This window comes from Salmo salar, chromosome 20, assembly GCF_965601325.2.
Source record: "Salmo salar chromosome 20, fSalSal1, whole genome shotgun sequence".
NCBI lineage: Eukaryota > Metazoa > Chordata > Actinopteri > Salmoniformes > Salmonidae > Salmo > Salmo salar.
This window is the reverse complement of record NC_138310.1, coordinates 77077752-77105729: the sequence shown is the minus strand read 5'-3', so window position 1 is coordinate 77105729 and position 27978 is coordinate 77077752. Positions and strand designations below refer to the sequence as shown.

General features: G+C 50.0%; 1 protein-coding gene across 1 annotated transcript; it reads right to left on the bottom strand.

Moving 5' to 3' along the window:
- Positions 1 to 446: 446 nt before the first annotated feature.
- LOC106581333 (sodium- and chloride-dependent GABA transporter 2) lies at positions 447 to 21311 on the bottom strand. The gene is made up of 13 exons (XM_082966736.1): positions 20940 to 21311; positions 20539 to 20673; positions 18005 to 18145; positions 7688 to 7772; positions 5407 to 5539; positions 5004 to 5242; positions 4517 to 4641; positions 4298 to 4410; positions 4060 to 4197; positions 3754 to 3856; positions 1838 to 1938; positions 1403 to 1573; positions 447 to 1147 (listed from the first exon to the last, which is right to left on the bottom strand). The coding sequence occupies exons 1-13, from the start codon at positions 21298 to 21300 to the stop codon at positions 1022 to 1024; spliced, it is 1971 nt and encodes a 656-aa protein (XP_082822862.1). The 5' UTR covers positions 21301 to 21311; the 3' UTR covers positions 447 to 1021.
- Positions 21312 to 27978: the final 6667 nt, after the last annotated feature.

The following is a 27978-nucleotide window of genomic DNA, read 5'->3' as shown; positions in this document are numbered from 1 at the left end:
AAGAGATTCGGTTGGCTCTAATATCAGCAGTCATACCCACAATGAGGTGGGAGGCATTGGAGTCAACATGGGCCAGCATCTCTGTGTAACGCTTTCGACAGTCCATGCCCTGACGAATTGAGGCTTTACTGAGGGCAAAAGGGGGTGCAACTCAAAATTCCTAATGTTTTGTACACTCGGTTTATAACCGTATCCTATGGTTTAAAGATGTCATTGAAACATAAAAGGTAATCTCATTCAGGGTCTTATTCAGACCCTAACAGGGAATTATGTGTTAGCATTTGTCATTGATTGTTTGTTTTAGTATTGACTAAGTATTGTGATTTTAGACTAAATACTATATACTGTGTAGTAGAAAAATTGTGTGTGTGTGTGTGTTTGCTTCTTGAGTCTGATCTAAGGGAGTGCCAATACACACATTTCTATGTGACAAAGACAAAACAGGCTTAATTTTTGATCTACTTTAATGAGTGTTTTTAGAAAAACATCCTGTTTCTGATGTCTAATAAGGATTATAAAAATGGAAGTGAAGGCTAACGTCGAGGTAAAGCACTAATTTACAGAACAAAAATGCCATTAGTCAGAGTTGCTGTATATTAGCCAAAAGTAGTCTTTCATAATAAGAAACTGACAGAATCTAGATGACCTTTTATATGTGACTACAACTGCTACCATGGAAACTGGAGTGAGTGACTTCAGAAAGGTAAGTCATGAGCTGCCAGTAACCCATGTTAAGCCTTGAGTGGGGACAGTTGAAAGAACATTGTTTTGTACAATGACAATCTACAGTGTCTCTAGGTTTCTTGACGTTCTGTGCTTGAGCTATGTCCTTTCAAATGTAAGGTGGCAACACTTCAAATATGGAACGTGATGACACTCTATTGAAACGTGCACCATTGTTCATTATCAATGGTATTCTCTCAACATGTTGGTAAAGATACAAGAGTTCAGCTAGGTGTTGTGTTAAAATATATGTTCAGTATACGAAGAGCTTTGACACAGAAGCTTTTCTAGGCGTGTGTCACTTTATTTGTCTGTGCTTTCCCCTGCTGCAGTCATGAGTACCTCCATCTCTGCTCCAGAGGACAGCCTTTCTCTTCCGGGTCAACAGGAGGTCATGGTCTGGCCGACACAAGTGGAGGAAACGCTGGGGAGTTGAGGGGAAAGTCAGCACATCAACATGTCAACTTTAGTGGTTAATGATTTAAACTTAATTATTTCTTTGTTAGTTGGTTTCTTCAATAATTTATAGTGAATTAATAATACCTACCCACTCAGTTTACAATAATAATTTCTGATCTATATTTCCTCCAATTTGACCCTCTGAACATAATTATTCTACGACCAATCCAGGAAGGAAACCCGGGTTTAAATTCCAGTCACAGGTCAGTCACACTCTCACCTCTCTAAGGCTGCCTGTCCCGGTGCAGATCTGCAGCAGGGCCCACCCGGGGACCAGGACGATGGAGGAGAGGGCCAACAGCCAGCCCAGAACATACACCCATTCTGGGTACACATACCAGCGGTTGAAGGTCAGGGGCTGGTACTCCACCAGAGAGCAGATGAACGACACCTGGGAGAGACAAGAGGGAATGAGGATTTCTTCAACATTAATGCTTTTAACTTCTAGAATAACTACAGATCAGTCCTTGTTGATGTGAGCGTGTGAATAGTTGCTTGTATAAAGCAAGTGAACGTCCAAATGCAACATGTGCCATTTGGCAAAACATGAATTTGTAAACTATTGCATTGTGATAGTGCCATCTCCTGGTACCTTAGAGAATTGCACAGTGTGAGTCCTGCTTGCCATTACTGTCCATCAAAGCCTGGAACTCACCAGGGAAACTAGAGGGGTCATGTAGAGCCAGCAGAGCTTGAAGACGAGGTTAGGCCTCATCCCTGTCATATCCTCTATTACACCATACATACGCTCTGCACCTGGTGGGTAAGATTGGGTACACGTTAATGACATTATCTAAATGTTGACATGTTGTATTGATATCAGGTTTATCATCTCAATAAGATTGATAGTGGAATGATACTGGTTTGCCTTTCTATAGGATTCTATGGCACTACAGTGTTTATGTTTTATACACTGCTCAAAAAAATAAAGGGAACACTAAAATAACACATCCTAGATCTGAATGAATGAAATAATCTTATTAAATACTTTTTTCTTTACATAGTTGAATGTGCTGACAACAAAATCACACAAAAATAATCAATGGAAATCCAATTTATCAACCCATGGAGGTCTGGATTTGGAGTCACACTCAAAATTAAAGTGGAAAACCACACTACAGGCTGATCCAACTTTGATGTAATGTCCTTAAAACAAGTCAAAATAAGGCTCAGTAGTGTGTGTGGCCTCCACGTGCCTGTATGACCTCCCTACAACGCCTGGGCATGCTCCTGATGAGGTGGCGGATGGTCTCCTGAGGGATCTCCTCCCAGACCTGGACTAAAGCATCCGCCAACTCCTGGACAGTCTGTGGTGCAATGTGGCGTTGGTGGATGGAGCGAGACATGATGTCCCAGATGTGCTCAATTGGATTCAGGTCTGGGGAACGGGCAGGCCAGTCCATAGCATCAATGCCTTCCTCTTGCAGGAACTGCTGACACACTCCAGCCACATGAGGTCTAGCATTGTCTTGCATTAGGAGGAACCCAGGGCCAACCGCACCAGCATATGATCTCACAAGGGGTCTGAGGATCTCATCTCGGTACCTAATGGCAGTCAGGCTACCTCTGGCGAGCACATGGAGGGCTGTGCGGCCCCCCAAAGAAATGCCACCCCACACCATGACTGACCCACCGCCAAACCGGTCATTCTGGAGGATGTTGCAGGCAGCAGAACGTTCTCCACGGCGTCTCCAGACTCTGTCACGTCTGTCACGTGCTCAGTGTGAACCTGCTTTCATCATTAAGAGCACAGGGCGCCAGTGGCTAATTTGCCAACCTTGGTGTTCTCTGGCAAATGCCAAAAGTCCTGCACGGTGTTGGGCAGTAAGCACAACCCCCACCTGTGGACGTCGGGCCCTCATACCACCCTCATGGAGTCTGTTTCTGACCGTTTGAGCAGAAACATGCACATTTGTGGCCTGCTGGAGGTCATTTTGCAGGGCTCTGGCAGTGCTCCTCCTGCTCCTCCTTGCACAAAGGCGGAGGTAGCGGTCCTGCTGCTGGGTTGTTGCCCTCCTACGGCCTCCTCCACGTCTCCTGATGTACTGGCCTGTCTCCTGGTAGCGCCTCCATGCTCTGGACACTACGCTGACAGACACAGCAAACCTTCTTGCCACAGCTCGCATTGATGTGCCATCCTGGATGAGCTGCACTACCTGAGCCACTTGTGTGGGTTGTAGACTCCGTCTCATGCTACCACTAGAGTGAAAGCACCGCCAGCATTCAAAAGTGACCAAAACATCAGCCAGGAAGCATAGGAACTGAGAAGTGGTCTGTGGTCCCCACCTGCAGAACCACTCCTTTATTGGGGGTGTCTTGCTAATTGCCTATAATTTCCACCTGTTGTCTATTTCATTTGCACAACAGCATGTGAAATGTATTGTCAATCAGTGTTGCTTCCTAAGTGGACAGTTTGATTTCACAGTGGTGTGATTGACTTGGAGTTACATTGTGTTGTTTAAGTGTTCCCTTTATTTTTTTGAGCAGTGTATATATTTTATAAATTATATTTTTTATTCGACATAAATCATTGACAGAAATGTATTCCAGGTTAGTTCACGTCAGCCTCACCAAATATCCATCCCATGGCCAGGGACTCGAACACAGACAGGAAGAGCAAACAGGTTCCGTTACATGCGTAGTAGTCAAACAGCTGGAACACATACATCCCACCCTGGGGACAGAAGGAGAGGGGTGTGAGTAGAACAACCCCTCTCTTTAAGTAGATCACAGCTAGAGATCTGGAACACCATTCCTGTCATTTCTCTCTCTCTCTCTCTCTCTCTCTCTCTCTCTCTCTCTCTCTCTCTCTCTCTCTCTCTCTCTCTACTCTCTCTCTCTCTACCCTCTCTCTCTTTCTCTCTTTCTCTCTCTGACCTCTGTGACCATGATGAGTTGGAAGAAGAAGCAGGTGAGACAGAAGAAGAGGAGGAAGAGCTCCCTGCGCCCAGTCCTCCGCAGCACTGTGGGAAACAGGTCTGATACTGACGTCATCACCACCTCCATGGCAACAAACTGGATAGGGGAGGAATACAGAACGCCATAGTACAGGCCTTTAAACTTTAGAGATCAATGTGTGAACTGTTGTGTGTGGACTGTGTAGATAATAGCTAACCTGTGTATCCAGACCCAGTAGAATGATCATGATGAAGAAACAAGCAGCCCACATCTGAGGCAGGGGCATCATGGCTACTGCCTGAGGGTACGCTATGAACGCCAGCCCAGGACCTGAGAGAACCCAGTTTAAAATACGATGTATTTGTTTCACTTCATTTCATCCAAGTGTCCAAGTGTCCTGAAAATAACATAATAAAAAAACGAATTTGTGCAGTACCTGACTCAGCCACCTCCTCAATGGGGACTCCCTGTTCATGAGCCATGAACCCCAGGACTGAAAAGACTGCGAACCCAGCAACCACACTGGTGCCGCTGTTCAGCAAGCACAGCCACAGGCAGTCTCTGAAACATACACAGACACAACATTCAACACACACAGTGTCAGGACACACAGTGTCAACACACACAGTGTCAGGACACACAGTGTCAGGACACACAGTGTCAACACACACAGTGTCAGGACACACAGTGTCAACACACACAGTGTCAGGACACACAGTGTCAACACACACAGTGTCAGGACACACAGTGTCAGGACACACAGTGTCAACACACACAGTGTCAGGACACACAGTGTCAACACACACAGTGTCAGGACACACAGTGTCAGGACACACAGTGTCAACACACACAGTGTCAGGACACACAGTGTCAACACACACAGTGTCAACACACACAGTGTGCTGATGAGGATAAGGACTCACTTGTAGCAGTTGTTGTTGTAGGTATTGTAGGAGCCCAGCACGGTTAAGGAGCCCACTCCCACACTGTAGGAGAAGAAGATCTGGGAGCCGGCCTCAATCCACACCTGGGGGTCAGAGAGCCGGTCTGGTTCAGGGTAGAGGTAGAACAGGACCCCCTGCAGGGCCCCTGGCAGAGTCAGGCCTCTGATCAGTAGTACCAGCAGCATCACGTAGGGGAAGGTAGCAGTGAAATATACAACCTGGAGAGAGAGTGTGTGTATGGATGGAGTCAGGGAGAGGGGTGTAAAATCACAAAGACAGAAAGCCATGACAGAAAAAGGATAAGAGATTGTACTCTTTCAATGCTAAACAGAACATATGCTGTGTGTGTGTGTGCATATGTGCTGTGCACAAACACACACACCTTGCCTGTTGACTTGACCCCTTTCCAGATGCAGAAGTAGCAGATGACCCACATAACGATGAGACAGAGCAGCACCTCCCACCTGACACTGCCCACCTCCTCTATACCCCCCGAGATGGCCAGCACACGACGCCTAGATGGAGAGAGGGGAGAGACAGAGAGGGGAGAGACAGAGAGAGGGGTGAGAGAGATAGGAGAGAGAGACAGAAAGGGGAGAGACACAGAGAGGGGTGAAAGAGAGATTGGAGAGACAGAGAGGGGAGAGAGACAGAGAGGGGAGAGAGAGATAGGAGAGAGAGACAGAAAGGGGAGAGACACAGAGAGGGGTGAGAGAGAGGGGAGGAACAGAGAGGGGAGAAACAGAGAGAGGGGAGAGATAGAGAGAGGAGGGACAGAGAGAGGGGAGAGACAGAGAGAGGGTGAGAGAGATAGGAGAGACAGACAGAAAGGGGAGAGACACAGAGAGGGGTGAACGAGAGAGGGGAGAGACAGAGAGGGGAGAGAGACAGAGAGGGGAGAGACAGAGAGAGGGGTGAGAGAGACAGGAGAGAGAGACAGAAAGGGGAGAGACACAGAGAGGGGTGAAAGAGAGAGAGGAGAGACAGAGAGAGGGGAGAGACACAGAGGGGTGAAAGAGAGAGGGGAGAGACAGAGAGGGGAGAGAGACAGAGAGCAGAGAGACAGAGAGGGGTGAGAGAGAGGGGAGAGACAGAGAGGGGAGAGACAGAGAGGGGAGAAACAGAGAGAGGGGAGAGACACAGAGAGGGGTGAAAGAGAGAGGGGAGAGACAGAGAGGGGAGAGAGACAGAGAGCAGAGAGACAGAGAGGGGTGAGAGAGAGGGGAGAGACAGAGAGAGGAGAGACAGAGAGGGGAGAGAGACAGAGAGGGGAGAGACAGAGAGAGGGGTGAGAGAGATAGGAGAGAGAGACAGAAAGGGGAGAGACACAGAGAGGGGTGAAAGAGAGAGGGGAGAGACAGAGAGGGGAGAGAGACAGAGAGCAGAGAGACAGAGAGGGGTGAGAGAGAGGGGAGAAACAGAGAGGGGAGAAACAGAGAGAGGGGAGAGACAGAGAGAGGGGAGAGACAGCGAGAGGAGGGACAGAGAGGGGGTGAGAGAGAGGGGAGAGAGAGAGCAGAGAGACAGAGAGGGGTGAGAGAGAGGGGAGAGACAGAGAGGGGAGAAACAGAGAGAGGGGAGAGACAGAGAGAGGAGGGACAGAGAGGGGGTGAGACAGAGAGGGGAGAAACAGAGAGAGGGGAGAGATAGAGAGAGGAGGGACAGAGAGGGGGTGAGACAGAGGGGAGAGACAGAGAGGGGAGAAACAGAGAGAGGGGAGAGATAGAGAGAGGAGGGACAGAGAGGGGGTGAGACAGAGGGGAGAGACAGAGAGGGGAGAAACAGAGAGAGGGGAGAGATAGAGAGAGGAGGGACAGAGAGGGGGTGAGACAGAGGGGAGAGACAGAGAGGGGAGAAACAGAGAGAGGGGAGAGATAGAGAGAGGAGGGACAGAGAGGCGGTGAGACAGAGGGGAGAGACAGAGAGGTGAGAAACAGAGAGAGGGGAGAGACAGAGAGAGGAGGGACAGAGAGGGGAGAAACAGATAGAGGGGAGAGACAGAGAGAGAAGGGACAGAGAGAGGGGAGAGACAGAGAGAGGGGAGAGACAGAGAGAGGAGGGACAGAGAGGGGGTGAGACAGAGAGGGGAGAGAGACAGAGAGCAGAGAGACAGAGAGGGGTGAGAGAGAGGGGAGAGACAGAGAGGGGAGAAACAGAGAGAGGGGAGAGATAGAGAGAGGAGGGACAGAGAGAGAGGAGGGATAGAGAGAGGAGGGACAGAGAGGGGGTGAGACAGAGAGAGGGGTGAGAGAGAGGGGAGAGACAGAGAGGGGAGAAACAGAGAGAGGGGAGAAACAGAGAGAGGAGGGACAGAGAGGGAGTGAGACAGAGAGAGGAGGGACAGAGAGGGGGTGAGACAGAAAGATGGGTGAGAAACAGCAGCAACTCCCACATGACACTGCCCACCTCCCCTATACTGCCCAGATGACCAGCACACGACACCTAGAGAAAGAGACTGCTGGAGAATGTAGACAAACTGACACATGACACTGCCCACCTCCCCTATACCGCCCAGATGACACTGCCCACCTCTCCTATACCGCCCAGACGACCAGCACACGACACCTAGAGAAAGAGACTGCTGGAGAATGTAGACAAACTGACATTGTCTTTTATGTTGTGGACAACTGGAAGATCAAGGTATGTTGAATCCGTAAACTTACTCCCAGAATTCAGTGGCTGCAGAGGTTGAGTTCATCTGTCCGGTCCAATTGAAAGTACGGTTTTGAGAGAAGTCAACACAGTCATCTAATGAGGAAGAGAGAACATAATGTTAACAACTAAAACTTGCTCTAACAATTCTTATGGTAAAGAACACCCTTTATATTATTATTTTTTCTGTCTTATTTTACCAGGTGAGTTGACTAAGAATACATTCTCATTTACAGCAACAACCTGGGGAAAGTTACAAAACATAGTAAAAATACATACTAAAAACGTGAGTGAAATTCACCTGGAGGTGAGTTGGAGTACATTTTAGTCATTTTTACATTTTAGTCATTTAGCAGACGCTCTTATCCAGAGCGAATTACAGTAGTGAATGCATACATTTCATACATTTTTTTTTTCTGTGCTGGCCCCCCGTTCCAGTGTTCTAGGGGTTGGTGCAGCTGGCCCAGTGCAGCTGGCCCAGTGTACCTACTAGTGTTCTAGGCGTTGGTGCAGCTGGCCCAGGGTACCTACTAGTGTTCTAGGGGTTGGTGCAGCTGGCCCAGTGTACCTACTAGTGTTCTAGGGGTTGGTGCAGCTGGCCCAGGGTACCTACTAGTGTTCTAGGGGTTGGTGCAGCTGGCCCAGTGTACCTACTAGTGTTCTAGGGGTTGGTGCAGCTGGCCCAGGGTACCTACTAGTGTTCTAGGGGTTGGTGCAGCTGGCCCAGGGTACCTAGCAGTGTTCTAGGGGTTGGTTCAGCTGGCCCAGGGTACCTACTAGTGTTCTAGGGGTTGGTGCAGCTGGCCCAGTGTACCTACTAGTGTTCTAGGGGTTGGTGCAGCTGGCCCAGGGTACCTACTAGTGTTCTAGGGGTTGGTGCAGCTGGCCCAGTGTACCTACTAGTGTTCTAGGGGTTGGTGCAGCTGGCCCAGGGTACCTACTAGTGTTCTAGGGGTTGGTGCAGCTGGCCCAGGGTACCTACTAGTGTTCTAGGGGTTGGTGCAGCTGGCCCAGTGTACCTACTAGTGTTCTAGGGGTTGGTGCAGCTGGCCCAGGGTACCTACTAGTGTTCTAGGGGTTGGTGCAGCTGGCCCAGTGTACCTACTAGTGTTCTAGGGGTTGGTGCAGCTGGCCCAGGGTACCTACTAGTGTTCTAGGGGTTGGTGCAGCTGGCCCAGGGTACCTACTAGTGTTCTAGGGGTTGGTGCAGCTGGCCCAGGGTACCTACTAGTGTTCTAGGGGTTGGTGCAGCTGGCCCAGGGTACCTACTAGTGTTCTAGGGGTTGGTGCAGCTGGCCCAGGGTACCTATTAGTGTTCTAGGGGTTGGTGCAGCTGGCCCAGGGTACCTACTAGTGTTCTAGGGGTTGGTGCGGCTGGCCCAGGGTACCTACTAGTGTTCTAGGGGTTGGTGCAGCTGGCCCAGGGTACCTATTAGTGTTCTAGGGGTTGGTGCAGCTGGCCCAGGGTACCTACTAGTGTTCTAGGGGTTGGTGCAGCCGGCCCAGGGTACCTACTAGTGTTCTAGGGGTTGGTGCAGCTGGCCCAGGGTACCTACTAGTGTTCTAGGGGTTGGTGCAGCTGGCCCAGGGTACCTATTAGTGTTCTAGGGGTTGGTGCAGCTGGCCCAGTGTACCTACTAGTGTTCTAGGGGTTGGTGCAGCTGGCCCAGGGTACCTACTAGTGTTCTAGGGGTTGGTTCAGCTGGCCCAGGGTACCTATTAGTGTTCTAGGGGTTGGTGCAGCTGGCCCAGGGTACCTACTAGTGTTCTAGGGGTTGGTGCAGCTGGCCCAGTGTACCTACTAGTGTTCTAGGGGTTGGTGCAGCTGGCCCAGTGTACCTACTAGTGTTCTAGGGGTTGGTGCAGCTGGCCCAGGGTACCTATTAGTGTTCTAGGGGTTGGTGCAGCTGGCCCAGGGTACCTACTAGTGTTCTAGGGGTTGGTGCAGCCGGCCCAGGGTACCTACTAGTGTTCTAGGGGTTGGTGCAGCTGGCCCAGGGTACCTACTAGTGTTCTAGGGGTTGGTGCAGCCGGCCCAGGGTACCTACTAGTGTTCTAGGGGTTGGTGCAGCTGGCCCAAGGTACCTACTAGTGTTCTAGGGGTTGGTGCAGCTGGCCCAGGGTACCTATTAGTGTTCTAGGGGTTGGTGCAGCTGGCCCAGGGTACCTACTAGTGTTCTAGGGGTTGGTGCAGCTGGCCCAGGGTACCTACTAGTGTTCTAGGGGTTGGTGCAGCTGGCCCAGGGTACCTACCAGTGTTCTAGGGGTTGGTGCAGCTGGCCCAGTGTACCTACTAGTGTTCTAGGGGTTGGTGCAGCTGGCCCAGGGTACCTACTAGTGTTCTAGGGGTTGGTGCAGCTGGCCCAGGGTAACTACTAATGTGTGAGGGGTTGGTGCAGCCGGCCCAGGGTACCTATTAGTGTTCTAGGGGTTGGTGCGGCTGGCCCAGGGTACCTACTAGTGTTCTAGGGGTTGGTGCAGCTGGCCCAGGGTACCTATTAGTGTTCTAGGGGTTGGTGCAGCTGGCCCAGGGTACCTACTAGTGTTCTAGGGGTTGGTGCAGCTGGCCCAGGGTACCTACCAGTGTTCTAGGGGTTGGTGCAGCTGGCCCAGGGTACCTATTAGTGTTCTAGGGGTTGGTGCAGCTGGCCCAGGGTACCTATTAGTGTTCTAGGGGTTGGTGCAGCTGGCCCAGTGTACCTACTAGTGTTCTAGGGGTTGGTGCAGCTGGCCCAGGGTACCTATTAGTGTTCTAGGGGTTGGCGCAGCCGGCCCAGGGTACCTACTAGTGTTCTAGGGGTTGGTGCAGCTGGCCCAGGGTACCTATTAGTGTTCTAGGGGTTGGTGCAGCTGGCCTAGGGTACCTACTAGTGTTCTAGGGGTTGGTGCAGCTGGCCCAGGGTACCTATTAGTGTTCTAGGGGTTGGCGCAGCCGGCCCAGGGTACCTACTAGTGTTCTAGGGGTTGGTCCAGCTGGCCCAGGGTACCTACTAGTGTTCTGGGGGTTGGTGCAGCTGGCCCAGGGTACCTACCAGTGTTCTAGGGGTTGGTGCAGCTGGCCCAGGGTACCTACTAGTGTTCTAGGGGTTGGTGCAGCTGGCCCAGGGTACCTATTAGTGTTCTAGGGTTTGGTGCAGCTGGCCCAGGGTAACTACTAGTGTTCTAGGGGTTGGTGCAGCTGGCCCAGGGTACCTACTAGTGTTCTAGGGGTTGGTGCAGCTGGCCCAGGGTACCTACTAGTGTTCTAGGGGTTGGTGCAGCTGGCCCAGGGTACCTACTAGTGTTCTAGGGGTTGGTGCAGCTGGCCCAGGGTACCTATTAGTGTTCTAGGGGTTGGTGCAGCCGGCCCAGGGTACCTACTAGTGTTCTAGGGGTTGGTGCAGCTGGCCCAGTGTACCTACTAGTGTTCTAGGGGTTGGTGCAGCTGGCCCAGTGTACCTACTAGTGTTCTAGGGGTTGGTGCAGCTGGCCCAGGGTACCTATTAGTGTTCTAGGGGTTGGTGCAGCTGGCCCAGGGTACCTACTAGTGTTCTAGGGGTTGGTGAAGCCGGCCCAGGGTACCTACTAGTGTTCTAGGGGTTGGTGCAGCTGGCCCAGGGTACCTACTAGTGTTCTAGGGGTTGGTGCAGCCGGCCCAGGGTACCTACTAGTGTTCTAGGGGTTGGTGCAGCTGGCCCAAGGTACCTACTAGTGTTCTAGGGGTTGGTGCAGCTGGCCCAGGGTACCTATTAGTGTTCTAGGGGTTGGTGCAGCTGGCCCAGGGTACCTACTAGTGTTCTAGGGGTTGGTGCAGCTGGCCCAGGGTACCTACTAGTGTTCTAGGGGTTGGTGCAGCTGGCCCAGGGTACCTACCAGTGTTCTAGGGGTTGGTGCAGCCGGCCCAGGGTACCTACTAGTGTTCTAGGGGTTGGTGCAGCTGGCCCAAGGTACCTACTAGTGTTCTAGGGGTTGGTGCAGCTGGCCCAGGGTACCTATTAGTGTTCTAGGGGTTGGTGCAGCTGGCCCAGGGTACCTACTAGTGTTCTAGGGGTTGGTGCAGCTGGCCCAGGGTACCTACTAGTGTTCTAGGGGTTGGTGCAGCTGGCCCAGGGTACCTACCAGTGTTCTAGGGGTTGGTGCAGCTGGCCCAGTGTACCTACTAGTGTTCTAGGGGTTGGTGCAGCTGGCCCAGGGTACCTACTAGTGTTCTAGGGGTTGGTGCAGCTGGCCCAGGGTAACTACTAATGTGTGAGGGGTTGGTGCAGCCGGCCCAGGGTACCTATTAGTGTTCTAGGGGTTGGTGCGGCTGGCCCAGGGTACCTACTAGTGTTCTAGGGGTTGGTGCAGCTGGCCCAGGGTACCTATTAGTGTTCTAGGGGTTGGTGCAGCTGGCCCAGGGTACCTACTAGTGTTCTAGGGGTTGGTGCAGCTGGCCCAGGGTACCTACCAGTGTTCTAGGGGTTGGTGCAGCTGGCCCAGGGTACCTATTAGTGTTCTAGGGGTTGGTGCAGCTGGCCCAGGGTACCTATTAGTGTTCTAGGGGTTGGTGCAGCTGGCCCAGTGTACCTACTAGTGTTCTAGGGGTTGGTGCAGCTGGCCCAGGGTACCTATTAGTGTTCTAGGGGTTGGCGCAGCCGGCCCAGGGTACCTACTAGTGTTCTAGGGGTTGGTGCAGCTGGCCCAGGGTACCTATTAGTGTTCTAGGGGTTGGTGCAGCTGGCCTAGGGTACCTACTAGTGTTCTAGGGGTTGGTGCAGCTGGCCCAGGGTACCTATTAGTGTTCTAGGGGTTGGCGCAGCCGGCCCAGGGTACCTACTAGTGTTCTAGGGGTTGGTCCAGCTGGCCCAGGGTACCTACTAGTGTTCTGGGGGTTGGTGCAGCTGGCCCAGGGTACCTACCAGTGTTCTAGGGGTTGGTGCAGCTGGCCCAGGGTACCTACTAGTGTTCTAGGGGTTGGTGCAGCTGGCCCAGGGTACCTACTAGTGTTCTAGGGGTTGGTGCAGCTGGCCCAGGGTACCTACTAGTGTTCTAGGGGTTGGTGCAGCCGGCCCAGGGTACCTACTAGTGTTCTAGGGGTTGGTGCAGCTGGCCCAAGGTACCTACTAGTGTTCTAGGGGTTGGTGCAGCTGGCCCAGGGTACCTATTAGTGTTCTAGGGGTTGGTGCAGCTGGCCCAGGGTACCTACTAGTGTTCTAGGGGTTGGTGCAGCTGGCCCAGGGTACCTACTAGTGTTCTAGGGGTTGGTGCAGCTGGCCCAGTGTACCTACTAGTGTTCTAGGGGTTGGTGCAGCTGGCCCAGGGTACCTACTAGTGTTCTAGGGGTTGGTGCAGCTGGCCCAGGGTACCTACTAGTGTTCTAGGGGTTGGTGCAGCTGGCCCAGTGTACCTACTAGTGTTCTAGGGGTTGGTGCAGCTGGCCCAGGGTACCTACTAGTGTTCTAGGGGTTGGTGCAGCTGGCCCAGGGTACCTACTAGTGTTCTAGGGGTTGGTGCAGCTGGCCCAGGGTACCTACTAGTGTTCTAGGGGTTGGTGCAGCTGGCCCAGGGTACCTACTAGTGTTCTAGGGGTTGGTGCAGCTGGCCCAGTGTACCTACTAGTGTTCTAGGGGTTGGTGCAGCTGGCCCAGGGTACCTACTAGTGTTCTAGGGGTTGGTGCAGCTGGCCCAGGGTACCTACTAGTGTTCTAGGGGTTGGTGCAGCTGGCCCAGGGTAACTACTAATGTGTGAGGGGTTGGTGCAGCCGGCCCAGGGTACCTATTAGTGTTCTAGGGGTTGGTGCGGCTGGCCCAGGGTACCTACTAGTGTTCTAGGGGTTGGTGCAGCTGGCCCAGGGTACCTATTAGTGTTCTAGGGGTTGGTGCAGCTGGCCCAGGGTACCTACTAGTGTTCTAGGGGTTGGTGCAGCTGGCCCAGGGTACCTACCAGTGTTCTAGGGGTTGGTGCAGCTGGCCCAGGGTACCTATTAGTGTTCTAGGGGTTGGTGCAGCTGGCCCAGGGTACCTATTAGTGTTCTAGGGGTTGGTGCAGCTGGCCCAGTGTACCTACTAGTGTTCTAGGGGTTGGTGCAGCTGGCCCAGGGTACCTATTAGTGTTCTAGGGGTTGGCGCAGCCGGCCCAGGGTACCTACTAGTGTTCTAGGGGTTGGTGCAGCTGGCCCAGGGTACCTATTAGTGTTCTAGGGGTTGGTGCAGCTGGCCTAGGGTACCTACTAGTGTTCTAGGGGTTGGTGCAGCTGGCCCAGGGTACCTATTAGTGTTCTAGGGGTTGGCGCAGCCGGCCCAGGGTACCTACTAGTGTTCTAGGGGTTGGTCCAGCTGGCCCAGGGTACCTACTAGTGTTCTGGGGGTTGGTGCAGCTGGCCCAGGGTACCTACCAGTGTTCTAGGGGTTGGTGCAGCTGGCCCAGGGTACCTACTAGTGTTCTAGGGGTTGGTTCAGCTGGCCCAGGGTACCTACTAGTGTTCTAGGGGTTGGTGCAGCTGGCCCAGGGTACCTACTAGTGTTCTAGGGGTTGGTGCAGCCGGCCCAGGGTACCTACTAGTGTTCTAGGGGTTGGTGCAGCTGGCCCAAGGTACCTACTAGTGTTCTAGGGGTTGGTGCAGCTGGCCCAGGGTACCTATTAGTGTTCTAGGGGTTGGTGCAGCTGGCCCAGGGTACCTACTAGTTTTCTAGGGGTTGGTGCAGCTGGCCCAGGGTACCTACTAGTGTTCTAGGGGTTGGTGCAGCTGGCCCAGTGTACCTACTAGTGTTCTAGGGGTTGGTGCAGCTGGCCCAGGGTACCTACTAGTGTTCTAGGGGTTGGTGCAGCTGGCCCAGGGTACCTACTAGTGTTCTAGGGGTTGGTGCAGCTGGCCCAGTGTACCTACTAGTGTTCTAGGGGTTGGTGCAGCTGGCCCAGGGTACCTACTAGTGTTCTAGGGGTTGGTGCAGCTGGCCCAGGGTACCTACTAGTGTTCTAGGGGTTGGTGCAGCTGGCCCAGTGTACCTACTAGTGTTCTAGGGGTTGGTGCAGCTGGCCCAGGGTACCTACTAGTGTTCTAGGGGTTGGTGCAGCTGGCCCAGTGTACCTACTAGTGTTCTAGGGGTTGGTGCAGCTGGCCCAGGGTACCTACTAGTGTTCTAGGGGTTGGTGCAGCTGGCCCAGGGTACCTACTAGTGTTCTAGGGGTTGGTGCAGCTGGCCCAGGGTACCTACCAGTGTTCTAGGGGTTGGTGCAGCTGGCCCAGTGTACCTACTAGTGTTCTAGGGGTTGGTGCAGCTGGCCCAGGGTACCTACTAGTGTTCTAGGGGTTGGTGCAGCTGGCCCAGGGTAACTACTAATGTGTGAGGGGTTGGTGCAGCCGGCCCAGGGTACCTATTAGTGTTCTAGGGGTTGGTGCGGCTGGCCCAGGGTACCTACTAGTGTTCTAGGGGTTGGTGCAGCTGGCCCAGGGTACCTATTAGTGTTCTAGGGGTTGGTGCAGCTGGCCCAGGGTACCTACTAGTGTTCTAGGGGTTGGTGCAGCTGGCCCAGGGTACCTACCAGTGTTCTAGGGGTTGGTGCAGCTGGCCCAGGGTACCTATTAGTGTTCTAGGGGTTGGTGCAGCTGGCCCAGGGTACCTATTAGTGTTCTAGGGGTTGGTGCAGCTGGCCCAGTGTACCTACTAGTGTTCTAGGGGTTGGTGCAGCTGGCCCAGGGTACCTATTAGTGTTCTAGGGGTTGGCGCAGCGGGCCCAGGGTACCTACTAGTGTTCTAGGGGTTGGTGCAGCTGGCCCAGGGTACCTATTAGTGTTCTAGGGGTTGGTGCAGCTGGCCTAGGGTACCTACTAGTGTTCTAGGGGTTGGTGCAGCTGGCCCAGGGTACCTATTAGTGTTCTAGGGGTTGGCGCAGCCGGCCCAGGGTACCTACTAGTGTTCTAGGGGTTGGTCCAGCTGGCCCAGGGTACCTACTAGTGTTCTGGGGGTTGGTGCAGCTGGCCCAGGGTACCTACCAGTGTTCTAGGGGTTGGTGCAGCTGGCCCAGGGTACCTACTAGTGTTCTAGGGGTTGGTGCAGCTGGCCCAGGGTACCTATTAGTGTTCTAGGGGTTGGTGCAGCTGGCCCAGGGTAACTACTAGTGTTCTAGGGGTTGGTGCAGCTGGCCCAGGGTACCTACTAGTGTTCTAGGGGTTGGTGCAGCTGGCCCAGGGTACCTACTAGTGTTCTAGGGGTTGGTGCAGCTGGCCCAGGGTACCTACTAGTGTTCTAGGGGTTGGTGCAGCTGGCCCAGGGTACCTATTAGTGTTCTAGGGGTTGGTGCAGCCGGCCCAGGGTACCTACTAGTGTTCTAGGGGTTGGTGCAGCTGGCCCAAGGTACCTACTAGTGTTCTAGGGGTTGGTGCAGCTGGCCCAGGGTACCTATTAGTGTTCTAGGGGTTGGTGCAGCTGGCCCAGGGTACCTACTAGTGTTCTAGGGGTTGGTGCAGCTGGCCCAGGGTACCTACTAGTGTTCTAGGGGTTGGTGCAGCTGGCCCAGGGTACCTACCAGTGTTCTAGGGGTTGGTGCAGCTGGCCCAGTGTACCTACTAGTGTTCTAGGGGTTGGTGCAGCTGGCCCAGGGTACCTACTAGTGTTCTAGGGGTTGGTGCAGCTGGCCCAGGGTAACTACTAATGTGTGAGGGGTTGGTGCAGCCGGCCCAGGGTACCTATTAGTGTTCTAGGGGTTGGTGCGGCTGGCCCAGGGTACCTACTAGTGTTCTAGGGGTTGGTGCAGCTGGCCCAGGGTACCTATTAGTGTTCTAGGGGTTGGTGCAGCTGGCCCAGGGTACCTACTAGTGTTCTAGGGGTTGGTGCAGCTGGCCCAGGGTACCTACCAGTGTTCTAGGGGTTGGTGCAGCTGGCCCAGGGTACCTATTAGTGTTCTAGGGGTAGTGCAGCTGGCCCAGGGTACCTATTAGTGTTCTAGGGGTTGGTGCAGCTGGCCCAGTGTACCTACTAGTGTTCTAGGGGTTGGTGCAGCTGGCCCAGGGTACCTATTAGTGTTCTAGGGGTTGGCGCAGCCGGCCCAGGGTACCTACTAGTGTTCTAGGGGTTGGTGCAGCTGGCCCAGGGTACCTATTAGTGTTCTAGGGGTTGGTGCAGCTGGCCTAGGGTACCTACTAGTGTTCTAGGGGTTGGTGCAGCTGGCCCAGGGTACCTATTAGTGTTCTAGGGGTTGGCGCAGCCGGCCCAGGGTACCTACTAGTGTTCTGGGGGTTGGTGCAGCCGGCCCAGGGTACCTACCAGTGTTCTAGGGGTTGGTGCAGCTGGCCCAGGGTACCTACTAGTGTTCTAGGGGTTGGTGCAGCTGGCCCAGGGTACCTATTAGTGTTCTAGGGGTTGGTGCAGCTGGCCCAGGGTAACTACTAGTGTTCTAGGGGTTGGTGCAGCTGGCCCAGGGTACCTACTAGTGTTCTAGGGGTTGGTGCAGCTGGCCCAGGGTACCTACTAGTGTTCTAGGGGTTGGTGCAGCTGGCCCAGGGTACCTACTAGTGTTCTAGGGGTTGGTGCAGCTGGCCCAGGGTACCTATTAGTGTTCTAGGGGTTGGTGCAGCTGGCCCAGGGTACCTACTAGTGTTCTAGGGGTTGGTGCAGCTGGCCCAGGGTACCTACTAGTGTTCTAGGGGTTGGTGCAGCTGGCCCAGTGTACCTACTAGTGTTCTAGGGGTTGGTGCATCTGGCCCAGGGTAACTACTAGTGTTCTAGGGGTTGGTGCAGCTGGCCCAGGGTACCTACTAGTGTTCTAGGGGTTGGTGCGGCTGGCCCAGGGTACCTACTAGTGTTCTAGGGGTTGGTGCAGCTGGCCCAGGGTACCTACTAGTGTTCTAGGGGTTGGTGCAGCTGGCCCAGTGTACCTATTAGTGTTCTAGGGGTTGGTGCAGCCGGCCCAGGGTACCTACTAGTGTTCTAGAGGTTGGTCCAGCTGGCCCAGGGTACCTACTAGTTTTCTAGGGGTTGGTGCAGCTGGCCCAGGGTACCTACCAGTGTTCTAGGGGTTGGTGCAGCCGGCCCAGGGTACCTACTAGTGTTCTAGAGGTTGGTCCAGCTGGCCCAGGGTAGCTACTAGTGTTCTAGGGGTTGGTGCAGCTGGCCCAGGGTACCTACCAGTGTTCTAGGGGTTGGTGCAGCTGGCCCAGGGTACCTACTAGTGTTCTAGGGGTTGGTGCAGCCGGCCCAGGGTACGTACCAGTGTTCCAGGGGATGGTGCAGCCGGCCCAGGGTACGTACCAGTGTTCCAGGGGTTGGTGCAGCCGGCCCAGGGTACGTACCAGTGTTCCAGGGGTGGTGCAGCCGGCCCAGGGTACGTACCAGTGTTCCAGGGGTTGGTGCAGTCAGCCCAGGGTACGTACCAGTGTTCCAGGGGTTGGTGCAGCTTGCCCAGGGGAGCTGAGCGCTGAAGGAGAAGACCAGGTAGAACAGAGCCCAGGCCAGAATGATGATGTAACACATACAGCTGTAGAGGAGGATCAACTGCCCTGCATAGCCGATACCTGAGAGGGAGACACATTGACAGACTATATAACCAGATGATTTTCACATGGTCCTGAATGGACAGGTGTTCCACTAACCCTAACTTTATCAAGAGTAAATTAGCACACTTTCTTTCTGCCAAAAGTTGGGGAACAAACAGTTCCTACTCATCTTCCATCTCTTTAAAAAGTAACTTGATTACTCCTACTAATCCTATTAATCCCCTCTCCCTCTAAAAGAAATGAATAAAAACTTTCCTGCTCCAACACTTGTGTTTTCCTTCTAGCACTGACTCTACTGAATGAAAACATGTACTAACTATTACTGTGATATGTGTTTGTCTCACCTAGCCACCTTAAGATGATTGAACTAACTGTACGTTGCTCTGGATAAGAGCATCTGACTCAAATGAAAAATGTATGTGTAAATGATAGAAGCATTTACAGTGAGGGAAAAAAGTATTTGATCCCCTACTGATTTTGTACGTTTGTTTGCCCACTGACAAAGAAATGATCAGTCTATAATTTTGATGGTAGGTTTATTTGAACAGTGAGAGACAGAATAACAACAACAACAACAAAAAACGCATGTCAAAGATTTTATAAATTGATTTGCATTTTAATTAGGGAAATAAGTATTTTACCCCCTCTCAATCAGAAAGATTTCTGGCTCCCAGGTGTCTTTTATACAGGTAACGAGCTGAGATTAGGAGCACACTCTTAAAGGGAGTACTCCAAATCTCAGTTTGTTACCTGTATAAAAGACACCTGTCCACAGAAGCAATCAATCAATCAGATTCCAAACTCTCCACCATGGCCAAGACCAAAGAGCTCTCCAAGGATGTCAGGGACAAGATTGTAGACGTACACAAGGCTGGAATGGGCTACAAGACCATCGTCAAGCAGCTTGGTGAGAAGGTGACAACAGTTGGTGCGATTATTCGCAAATGGAAGAAACACAAAAGAACTGCCAATCACCCTCGGCCTGGGGCTCCATGCAAGATCTCAACTCGTGGAGTTGCAATGATCATGAGAACGGTGAGGAATCAGCCCAGAACTACACGGGAGGGTCTTGTCAATGATCTCAAGGCAGCTGGGACCATAGTCACCAAGAAAACAATTGGTAACACACTACGCCGTGAAGGACTGAAATCCTGCAGTGCCCGCAAGGTCCCCTTGCTCAAGAAAGCACATATACATGCCCGTCTGAAGTTTGCCAATGAACATCTGAATGATTCAGAGGACAACTGGTGAAAGTGTTGTGGTCAGATGAGACCAAATGGAGCTCTTTGGCATCAACTCAACTCGCCGTGTTTGGAGGAGGAGGAATGCTGCCTATGACCCCAAGAACACCATCCCCACCGTCAAACATGGAGGTGGAAACATTATGCTTTGGGGGTGTTTTTCTGCTAAGGGGACAGGACAACTTCACCGCATCAAAGGGACGATGGACGGGGCCATGTACCGTCAAATCTTGGGTGAGAACCTCCTTCCCTCAGCCAGGGCATTGAAAATGGGTCGTGGATGGGTATTCCAGCATGACAATGACCCAAAACACACGGCCAAGGAAACAAAGGAGTGGCTCAAGAAGAAGCACATTAAGGTCCTGGAGTGGCCTAGCCAGTCTCCAGACCTTAATCCCATAGAAAATCTGTGGAGGGAGCTGAAGGTTCGAGTTGCCAAACGTCAGCCTCAAAACCTTAATGACTTGGAGAAGATCTGCAAAGAGGAGTGGGACAAAATCCCTCCTGAGATGTGTGCAAACCTGGTGGCCAACTACAACAAACGTCTGACCTCTGTGATTGCCAACAAGGGTTTTGCCACCAAGTACTAAGTCATGTTTTGCAGAGGGGTCAAATACTTATTTCCCTCATTAAAATGCAAATCATTATATAACATTTTTGACATGGGTTTTTCTGGATTTTGTTTGTTGTTATTCTGTCTCTCACTGTTCAAATAAACCTACCATTAAAATTATAGACTGATCATTTCTTTGTCAGTGGGCAAACGTACAAAACCAGCAGGGGATCAAACACTTTTTTACCTCACTGTACCTTTGATCTGTGAGAAAGTGTCACCAGACTTGGCACATGTTGTGCCTTCAGCCTGCTTACATATTAACCCCTCTGTATTCACAAATAAACCTCTTCATTTCATTCTTATCCAGTGGCACAGAGGCCATAGGTGTCAGTGTTTTCGGCCTCCTAGAACGGCCATGGATTCCTTTCATTTGTCAACTTATTTAAGATTAATTGGAAATCCACCCTAATTACACTGTTCATCAGTCCAATTCAGATGAATTGAAATAGTTTGAGCATCATCTATTCCTGTGTTCTTCTGCCTGTCTTGTCTACAGCCCTGTTTCTGTGACTCCGCAGTGGGTGGGGGTGTCATCATGTTGCCATGGTGCTCACCCTCGGCCAGTGGGCACAGCCTCTTCCAGCAAGTGATGCCCCCCTCCTGAGTGTACTGTCCCATGGCCGTCTCCAGCAGGAACAAGGGCACCCCGCAGGTCACCACAAACACCAGGTACGGCACCAGGAACGCCCCTGACAAATACACACCACCAGATCACTACATGAGAACAAAATGATAGCTACTATATAGCTACTATAAAGTACCTTATAGAAACAAGAGGAGAAATGCCATGCTTCCATACCTTGTCTTTGTCTTGTGACCTCTATACATGGTCTGTACAAACGGTACTGTATCAAACATACTGTATGATACAGGGGTTTAAATGATCTAAGTTGCCTAATTTGATCAGCCGATCATCATTTGAATAACCATGGCACCCTCTCCTTCATGGACTCACCTCCACCATTTTTGTAGCAGAGGTAGGGGAACCTCCACACGTTACCTAGGCCCACCACGTTCCCTGCTACGGCCAGGAGAAATTCTGTCTTGCTGCCCCAGTGACCTCTCTCCTCCATCTCCACCTTCGCTGATCCCTCCTTCGCTGCACATTCTTCCTTCACCATCACCAACATTTCCTTCTGACCCAGGTCGTCATCCTTTCTTTTTTCGCCCTCTATCCAGGCTTTTCCTTTTGTTCCATCTCTCCCATATGCCTGTCCGTCCATTGTGTTCTGAAGGCTGGTATCTATCCCAAGTTCAACCAGCGTGACTGAAGCAGCAGGAGTCTGAAATGTACTCATTGACTCAGACAGACACATTCCAACTGCTACCGTTGAGTTTGGACGACTACAATCCTTCAATAAGTTACTGAGGCCTAGAAAGGACCCTACTCAAAGACATAGGCTCTAGAGTGCATCAATAAGTTAGCATGATGAGTTATGATTAACCTACATAATCTACTTAGGGTTCAAAACAATAAAATGTTCAAAGAAAAGGGAGGAATGGCATTCCATCTCCTTGCATTCATAAAGTTTTTCATTTAATTGAAATCAAAATGGCTTTTGTCTCAACCGTTAACACTGTGCCATTTGTTATGTTTAACAGTGTGATCATGATTCCTGACAGAAATGAAGGGGAAACTTGTCAAACCTGTCTGCTGTACGTGTATGAGGAAAACTGGCGCGCTACTCAGAGTCGGTGATGCAGTCTTTGCAAGGGACCAATCAGTGTGTTGTACAACAAGGTAATCAGGCTTTGTCAACAAACCCACAGTAACAAAAGTGTGAATGGAAACTCGTCTCTTCACACCCAAGGTGTACACATCCATCTTTACATGAAGCGTATCTTGATGTGGGCTCTGCTTTGCAGCCATACCGTACTATATGCAGGGGGATTTATTTAAGGACATTTACATGGCACATGTATTCTTTATATTAATCACATTAACCATATCTTTGCTTAACATATTTACAATGAAATATTCTCTCTGCATATTCTGCTGTTTTGCAGATGCTCAGGTCCTCCATCTACATCACATAGGGTCAGAGGGTGTGGCAGGTCTGCCAGAGTTCATGGGGTCGTGGAGTGTAGATGACAGAACCATCCTCCAGTATGACGGTAGCACTATGCATGCTGACGCCCCAATGCCTGATTGGCTCAGCAGGAATGAGGGTCTCTCTTGTTGGAGGGGAATGAACTTCATCTCCAGAATCCTTCGCAGGTTTTTGGGATTCCGCTTGACTACGATTGGGCAGCATGATAACCTTACAGGTGAGTGCTGTCGACTCAATGTCTTTGTATATCCATTATATTATAATCTCATAATCTTGACAATTTATTTACAAAATAACAAGTTAAACAATGGGATGTCGTTTTTTTGTATTTCAACTGAATTGAAAAATAATGAACTGTATGTATTTACACCTCTATATACACTCCTGAAGTCCACAAAGATGACAATAATTCTGGGCAGACCTGGGCGGCTGCAGTCCTTCAAGCTGTCCACTTCATGAAGTGCAGAGCCAACGTAACATTTGATCTGGAGAGCCTTTACTACGCACCTTGGATCCACGACAAAAAAAGGTAGACAAAGTTTAGTAGTCTTGAAATGCAAATTATGTCAGTGGTAGAGACAATGTTGACAACACTATGAACGTTGAGGTGGCTTGATTACACCTGGTGTTCTCACAGTCCCTCAAGTGCGTGTTATTGATAGAAGAGGCCTACGGATACCCTCCAAGATGGAGGTCACGTGACAGGGTTCTACCCGCAGGCGGTGCAGGTGGAGTGGCTGGGGGCACAGGGGCTCCCCTGGTGGACAGGGTGAGCAGGGAGAGGTGCTGCCCAACGGAGACGGTTCGTACCAGCTGGGATCCCAGGACACCCAGAGATACAGCTGCCAGGTGGTCCACAGCAGTGTAGCCAGGATCACAGTAACCTGGGATAAGGGAACATGCCTTTGTGTCATGTGTCCATTTGTTAAGGAATGGACTGTTACCTACAGTATGAAGAAGATGTTGGATAAACATGTAACCTATGCTCACCTCAGGGTAAAATGTTCATTTGGAACGTCATTTTTAAATGACTGACACTTTGAAATGTCTTCTCTTTATATGTCCACAGTTCCCAAGACCCTATCCAGCTTCTGGAGGGACAGTATCTTAACAGTGATTGGCTGTCTGTTTCGATCTGTGTTGGTCTGTTGTGGAAGAGAGGAGCAGTCAGAGAGACCTCCAATGTGACTCCCAAGTCTGACCACGGCATGACCCAGTCCAGGTACTGCAGGCCACACGTCACTGTTTTGCGCCAACTGAGAGGAAGGCGCTCATTTGCTATAACCAGTGGCTTGGTTGATGTGCATTTATCCTCAGCCTATGACAAGACAGAGACTTAAACCAGACTTGTAAAACCTGTCATACTGTAATGAACACGATAGGAGACAGAGCTGAAGGTGTTTAATGGAAGGGACCAGGAGGCAGGCAGCTGGGTCCAGGGGCAGGCAGGTCATACACGGTAGGTCCAAAGTGGCAACAGTACAGAGAGGGAATAGGCAGGAAGCGTTGTGAGTGAGGCAGGCAGAAACTATCATAGGACTGAAGGACGGGGAAAAGAGCTGTGAGAGAAGTGTCACAAAACAAACAAACCTCTGTTAGTTATCATTTTCAGAGTAAATAACTCACGGACACTACAGAAGCTTAACCAAGTTTCATTATTCCAAAAGGGTCGTTACAGCTGTAATTCAGACAAACATTCACACTGATTTTTAACCCTTTCTCCTAGGCTGAGTTTCCTCCACAACTGAACATCCAATGCATCTGCTGCTAGACAGAACCTTAGTGTTCTTCCTCACTTCATCTAACCTGACCTGTACCCCAAAGTGCTCACTCCTCCCCAACTCAAGGCTGTCATGGTTATTGATACAAGGCTGTGTCTACTCCCCTCCCAGAGTATTCCTGATGGCTAACAATAACATATCCTGACAATATAAACGTTATACATTACCCTCTCACCCTCAGTGACATATCCTGACATAATGTAAATGTTATACATCACCCTCAGTGACATATCCTGACATAATGTACAAGTTATACATCACCAACTCTCCCTCAGTGACATATCCTGACATAATGTAAACGTTATACATCACCCTCTCTCCCTCAGTGACATATCCTGACATAATGTAAACGTTATACATCACCCTCTCTCCCTCAGTGACATATCCTGACATAATGTAAACATACATTACCCTCTCTCCCTCAGTGACATTGTTAGTTTCCAAGATCTCCACCCAACACATTCCAAAGCCATCTGTCTTTCCACAGAAAACCATTAACTTCGGACCTAAACCCAGTCTCTTTCAGTCCTTATATTCTATGCTTCTGATCTATCATGTATTTAATATCTCAATGTTCAAAGTTTAGCCCAAATCCAACACTCACAGTGATGGGGTGCAAGGAACTGAACTAAATAGTGTGGGATAAAAAGTACAAAAATGTACTTTGTGGCCCATGATGAACACAGAGGTATTTTGGTAAGTTAATCCACAAAGTGAAATGTTTATGTTTGTGCACGAGATGTGTTTAACCTGCACTGGGCCCCAATCGTGTTTGTCTTGTAAAAGGGATTTCCAGTGCTAGGTTGAGTGGTTTCCAGTGGTTGCTTGAGTTTGATGTATTTTACTGGTACCACAGCAGGGCTTGAGTTGTGTCCATATGCCAGGCATGCTGACCTACAGTAGAACAGTCCAAATTAAACTCAAAACCAAGTTTCTTATTTTCAATTACATTTTAGTCATTTAATGCCTTGCTCAATGGCTCATTGACAGATTTGTGTTGCCTAGTCGGCTCAGGGATTCAAACCAGCAACTTTTCAGTTACTGGCCTAATGTTCTTAACAGCTAGGCTACCTGCCACCCATCCCATAGAGTTAGCTAGAGGACGTATCATGGATATAACCTTCTTTTGCATGGACATTGCCATTAAGGGCTTCCACCAGTTTGATTTTGACTTCTGACATTTGGCAAGCGTGGTAAACAGCACAGTAAGTAGGCATTTCACTGTAAGTCTACACCTGTTGTTTACGAAGCATATAACAGATCAAATGTGATTCTTTTTTTTGAGTAGTATCTCATCCTAGGGTGATGTGTCCAATTTGTCCTGATAGTGGCATTATGCTTTTTTTCAAACACAAAAGAAGAAGAAAATTGACTACTTCAAAAAGGAGATGGTCTCAATGAGGCTGTCCGTGCTCTCACAGATGCCATAATGCAACAGATACGAAGATGAGTCCACTAACTAACTCTATGCTTCAGCCCTGTTTGACACTCTGCTCCCTTCCCACAGCCCCCTCTTCTGACACAAAATTGTCAAACACAATTTGTTTTTACTTAATTAGGCAAGTCACTTAAGAACAAACTCTTATTTACAATGACAGTCTAGACCAGCCTAACCCTGACAACACTGGGCCAACTTATGGGACTCCCAATCACGACCAGTTGTGATACAGCCTTGAATCAAACCAGGGTGTCTGTAGTGACACCTCAAGCCCTGAGATTTTGACTCAAGCCCTGCGTCATTTGACTCAAGCCAACTTCCTCTTACACTTCAGCTCATAATCTGTGTTCATGAATACACCAACAAGAACATATTATTGGCAATATGATAACCACAATTGTAAATTCATTAATGCAATTCTCCATCCTAGGTTCATTCATTATTTGAGTTATGCTTTTGGAATTCTTGTCTCACCAAGTTGTATCATAGTACAACAAACCAAATGCAGTTTTACTTTGTATACTTTTTTAAAAGACTAAACCCATCAAACACAACCACTACACAATGTTGTCTTAATGTTGTCTATCAAAACAGGCTACAGAGACGATAACTTCACGTGTTGTCTTCCAGCCCCTCCTCTTCATTGCATCGCAACCCAATGGATCTTGAATCCAAAACTCTTCCAGTTAGTAATGATAGATGATGTCATTGTCTATTAGCACAACAGCGGTGCTGAACAAAGGGCAATGATGCCAGAATGGTTGAACCGCCCTGAGGGAATTGAATTCTGGCGGAACGTTCATCGAAATCTGAATTGTAATCGATATGTAATGTATACGGCTGTGAGAGTAACAAGTGAACATTACAATCATTAACATGGTAAGACAAAATACGTGTGCCAAGACAGTGCAACAGAGAGCTACAGGCATGGCTATACATGCCGTCAGATGTAACACCTCTAGCACTGAGATGCAGTGCCTTAGACCGCTGCATCACTCAGGAGCCCAAGTGAGTAAGTTGCATTTGTTGAGTAAGGAATGGACGGTAAGGCACCGGTACATTTCCCAATATAATTTACAATTGAATTGGCTGGAGATATACTACAGCATGCAGTGAAAGCTGCTGAGGGGAGAACGGCTTATAACAATGGCTGGAATGGAGTATAATGGAGTGAATCGAGTGAATGGAGTATAATGGAGTATAATGGAGTGAATGGAGTGAATGGAGTATAATGGAGTTAATGGAGTTAATGGAGTATAATGGAGTTAATGGAGTATAATGGAGTTAATGGAGTATAATGGAGTATAATGGAGTGAATGGAGTGAATGGAGTATAATGGAGTTAATGGAGTGAATGGAGTATAATGGAGTTAATGGAGTGAATGGAGTATAATGGAGTATAATGGAGTTAATGGAGTGAATGGAGTATAATGGAGTATAATGGAGTGAATGGAGTATAATGGAGTTAATGGAGTTTAATGGAGTATAATGGAGTTAATGGAGTATAATGGAGTTAATGGAGTATAATGGAGTTATTGGAGTGAATGGAGTTTAATGGAGTATAATGGAGTATAATGGAGTATAATGGAGTTAATGGAGTTAATGGAGTATAATGGAGTATAATGGAGTTAATGGAGTATAATGGAGTGAATGGAGTTAATGGAATGGTATCAAACACACATGAAAACCATTCTGACCATTATTATGAGCTGTCCGTCCCTCAGCAGCCTCCACTGACAGCATGTAGTATATTCACAAGTGGGATCTTTTTATCCAGTTCCAAAGAAGAACCTGGCCAACATGTACATAGTGAAAGGCATCATTTGGGCGGCAGGTAGCCTAGTGGTTAGAGCGTTGGACTAGTAACCAAAAAAAGGTAAAATAAAAAATTGTATCTGTTAAATTCATCTTCATACTCGCTGTCCTGTTCAAGAGAGGTGTGATTGGGCCTTTCATTGCCATTGTGGATCATTACAATTTAGTATGGAGGAGAGTAGTAGGTAAGAGTCAATCTTAAAACCTCTTGCTACACTAGGTGTTATGTTTGGTCAGAGTAAAGTAAACAAGGGCTTAATGCCCCCTCAGACACATGTTAATTCAGCTCAAAATCAAGAGGAAGAGGATGACCAACCATTAATTAAAAAGTAATTTTCAGAAGTGGAGAGAGATGAGGTGCATATCATTTATCGTTCTATACTGCACTTGCCAAGTATTATTTAATAGTGTTTATTTCTGGTCTTCCAAGTGCTAGCTCATATTCTGAGTGATAAGGGCTTTGTATTTCAGTTAACAAAGAAGTTGATCTGTATACATGTGTAACGGTCGTCGTAGTAATTGGACCAAGGCGCAACGAGTTGAGTGCTCATCTTAACTTTCATTGTGAACACGACTAATAAACAAAACAATAAACGAACAAACAGTCTTCTAGGCTCACACAGCAGTACAAAGAACAACCTCCAAGTTCTGGACGAGGCACTGTTGCCGGAAGTTCTGGACTGGGCTGACGCACTGGAAGCCTGGTGCGTGGGGGTGGTAGTGGAGGTACCAGGCTGGAGACACACACCTCAGGGCTAGTGTGAGGAGCAGGAGCAGAATGAGCTGGACTGGGCTGACGCACTGGAAGCCTGGTGCGTGGGGGTGGTAGTGGAGGTACCAGGCTGGAGACACACACCTCAGGGCTAGTGTGAGGAGCAGGAGCAGAATGAGCTGGACTGGGCTGACGCAC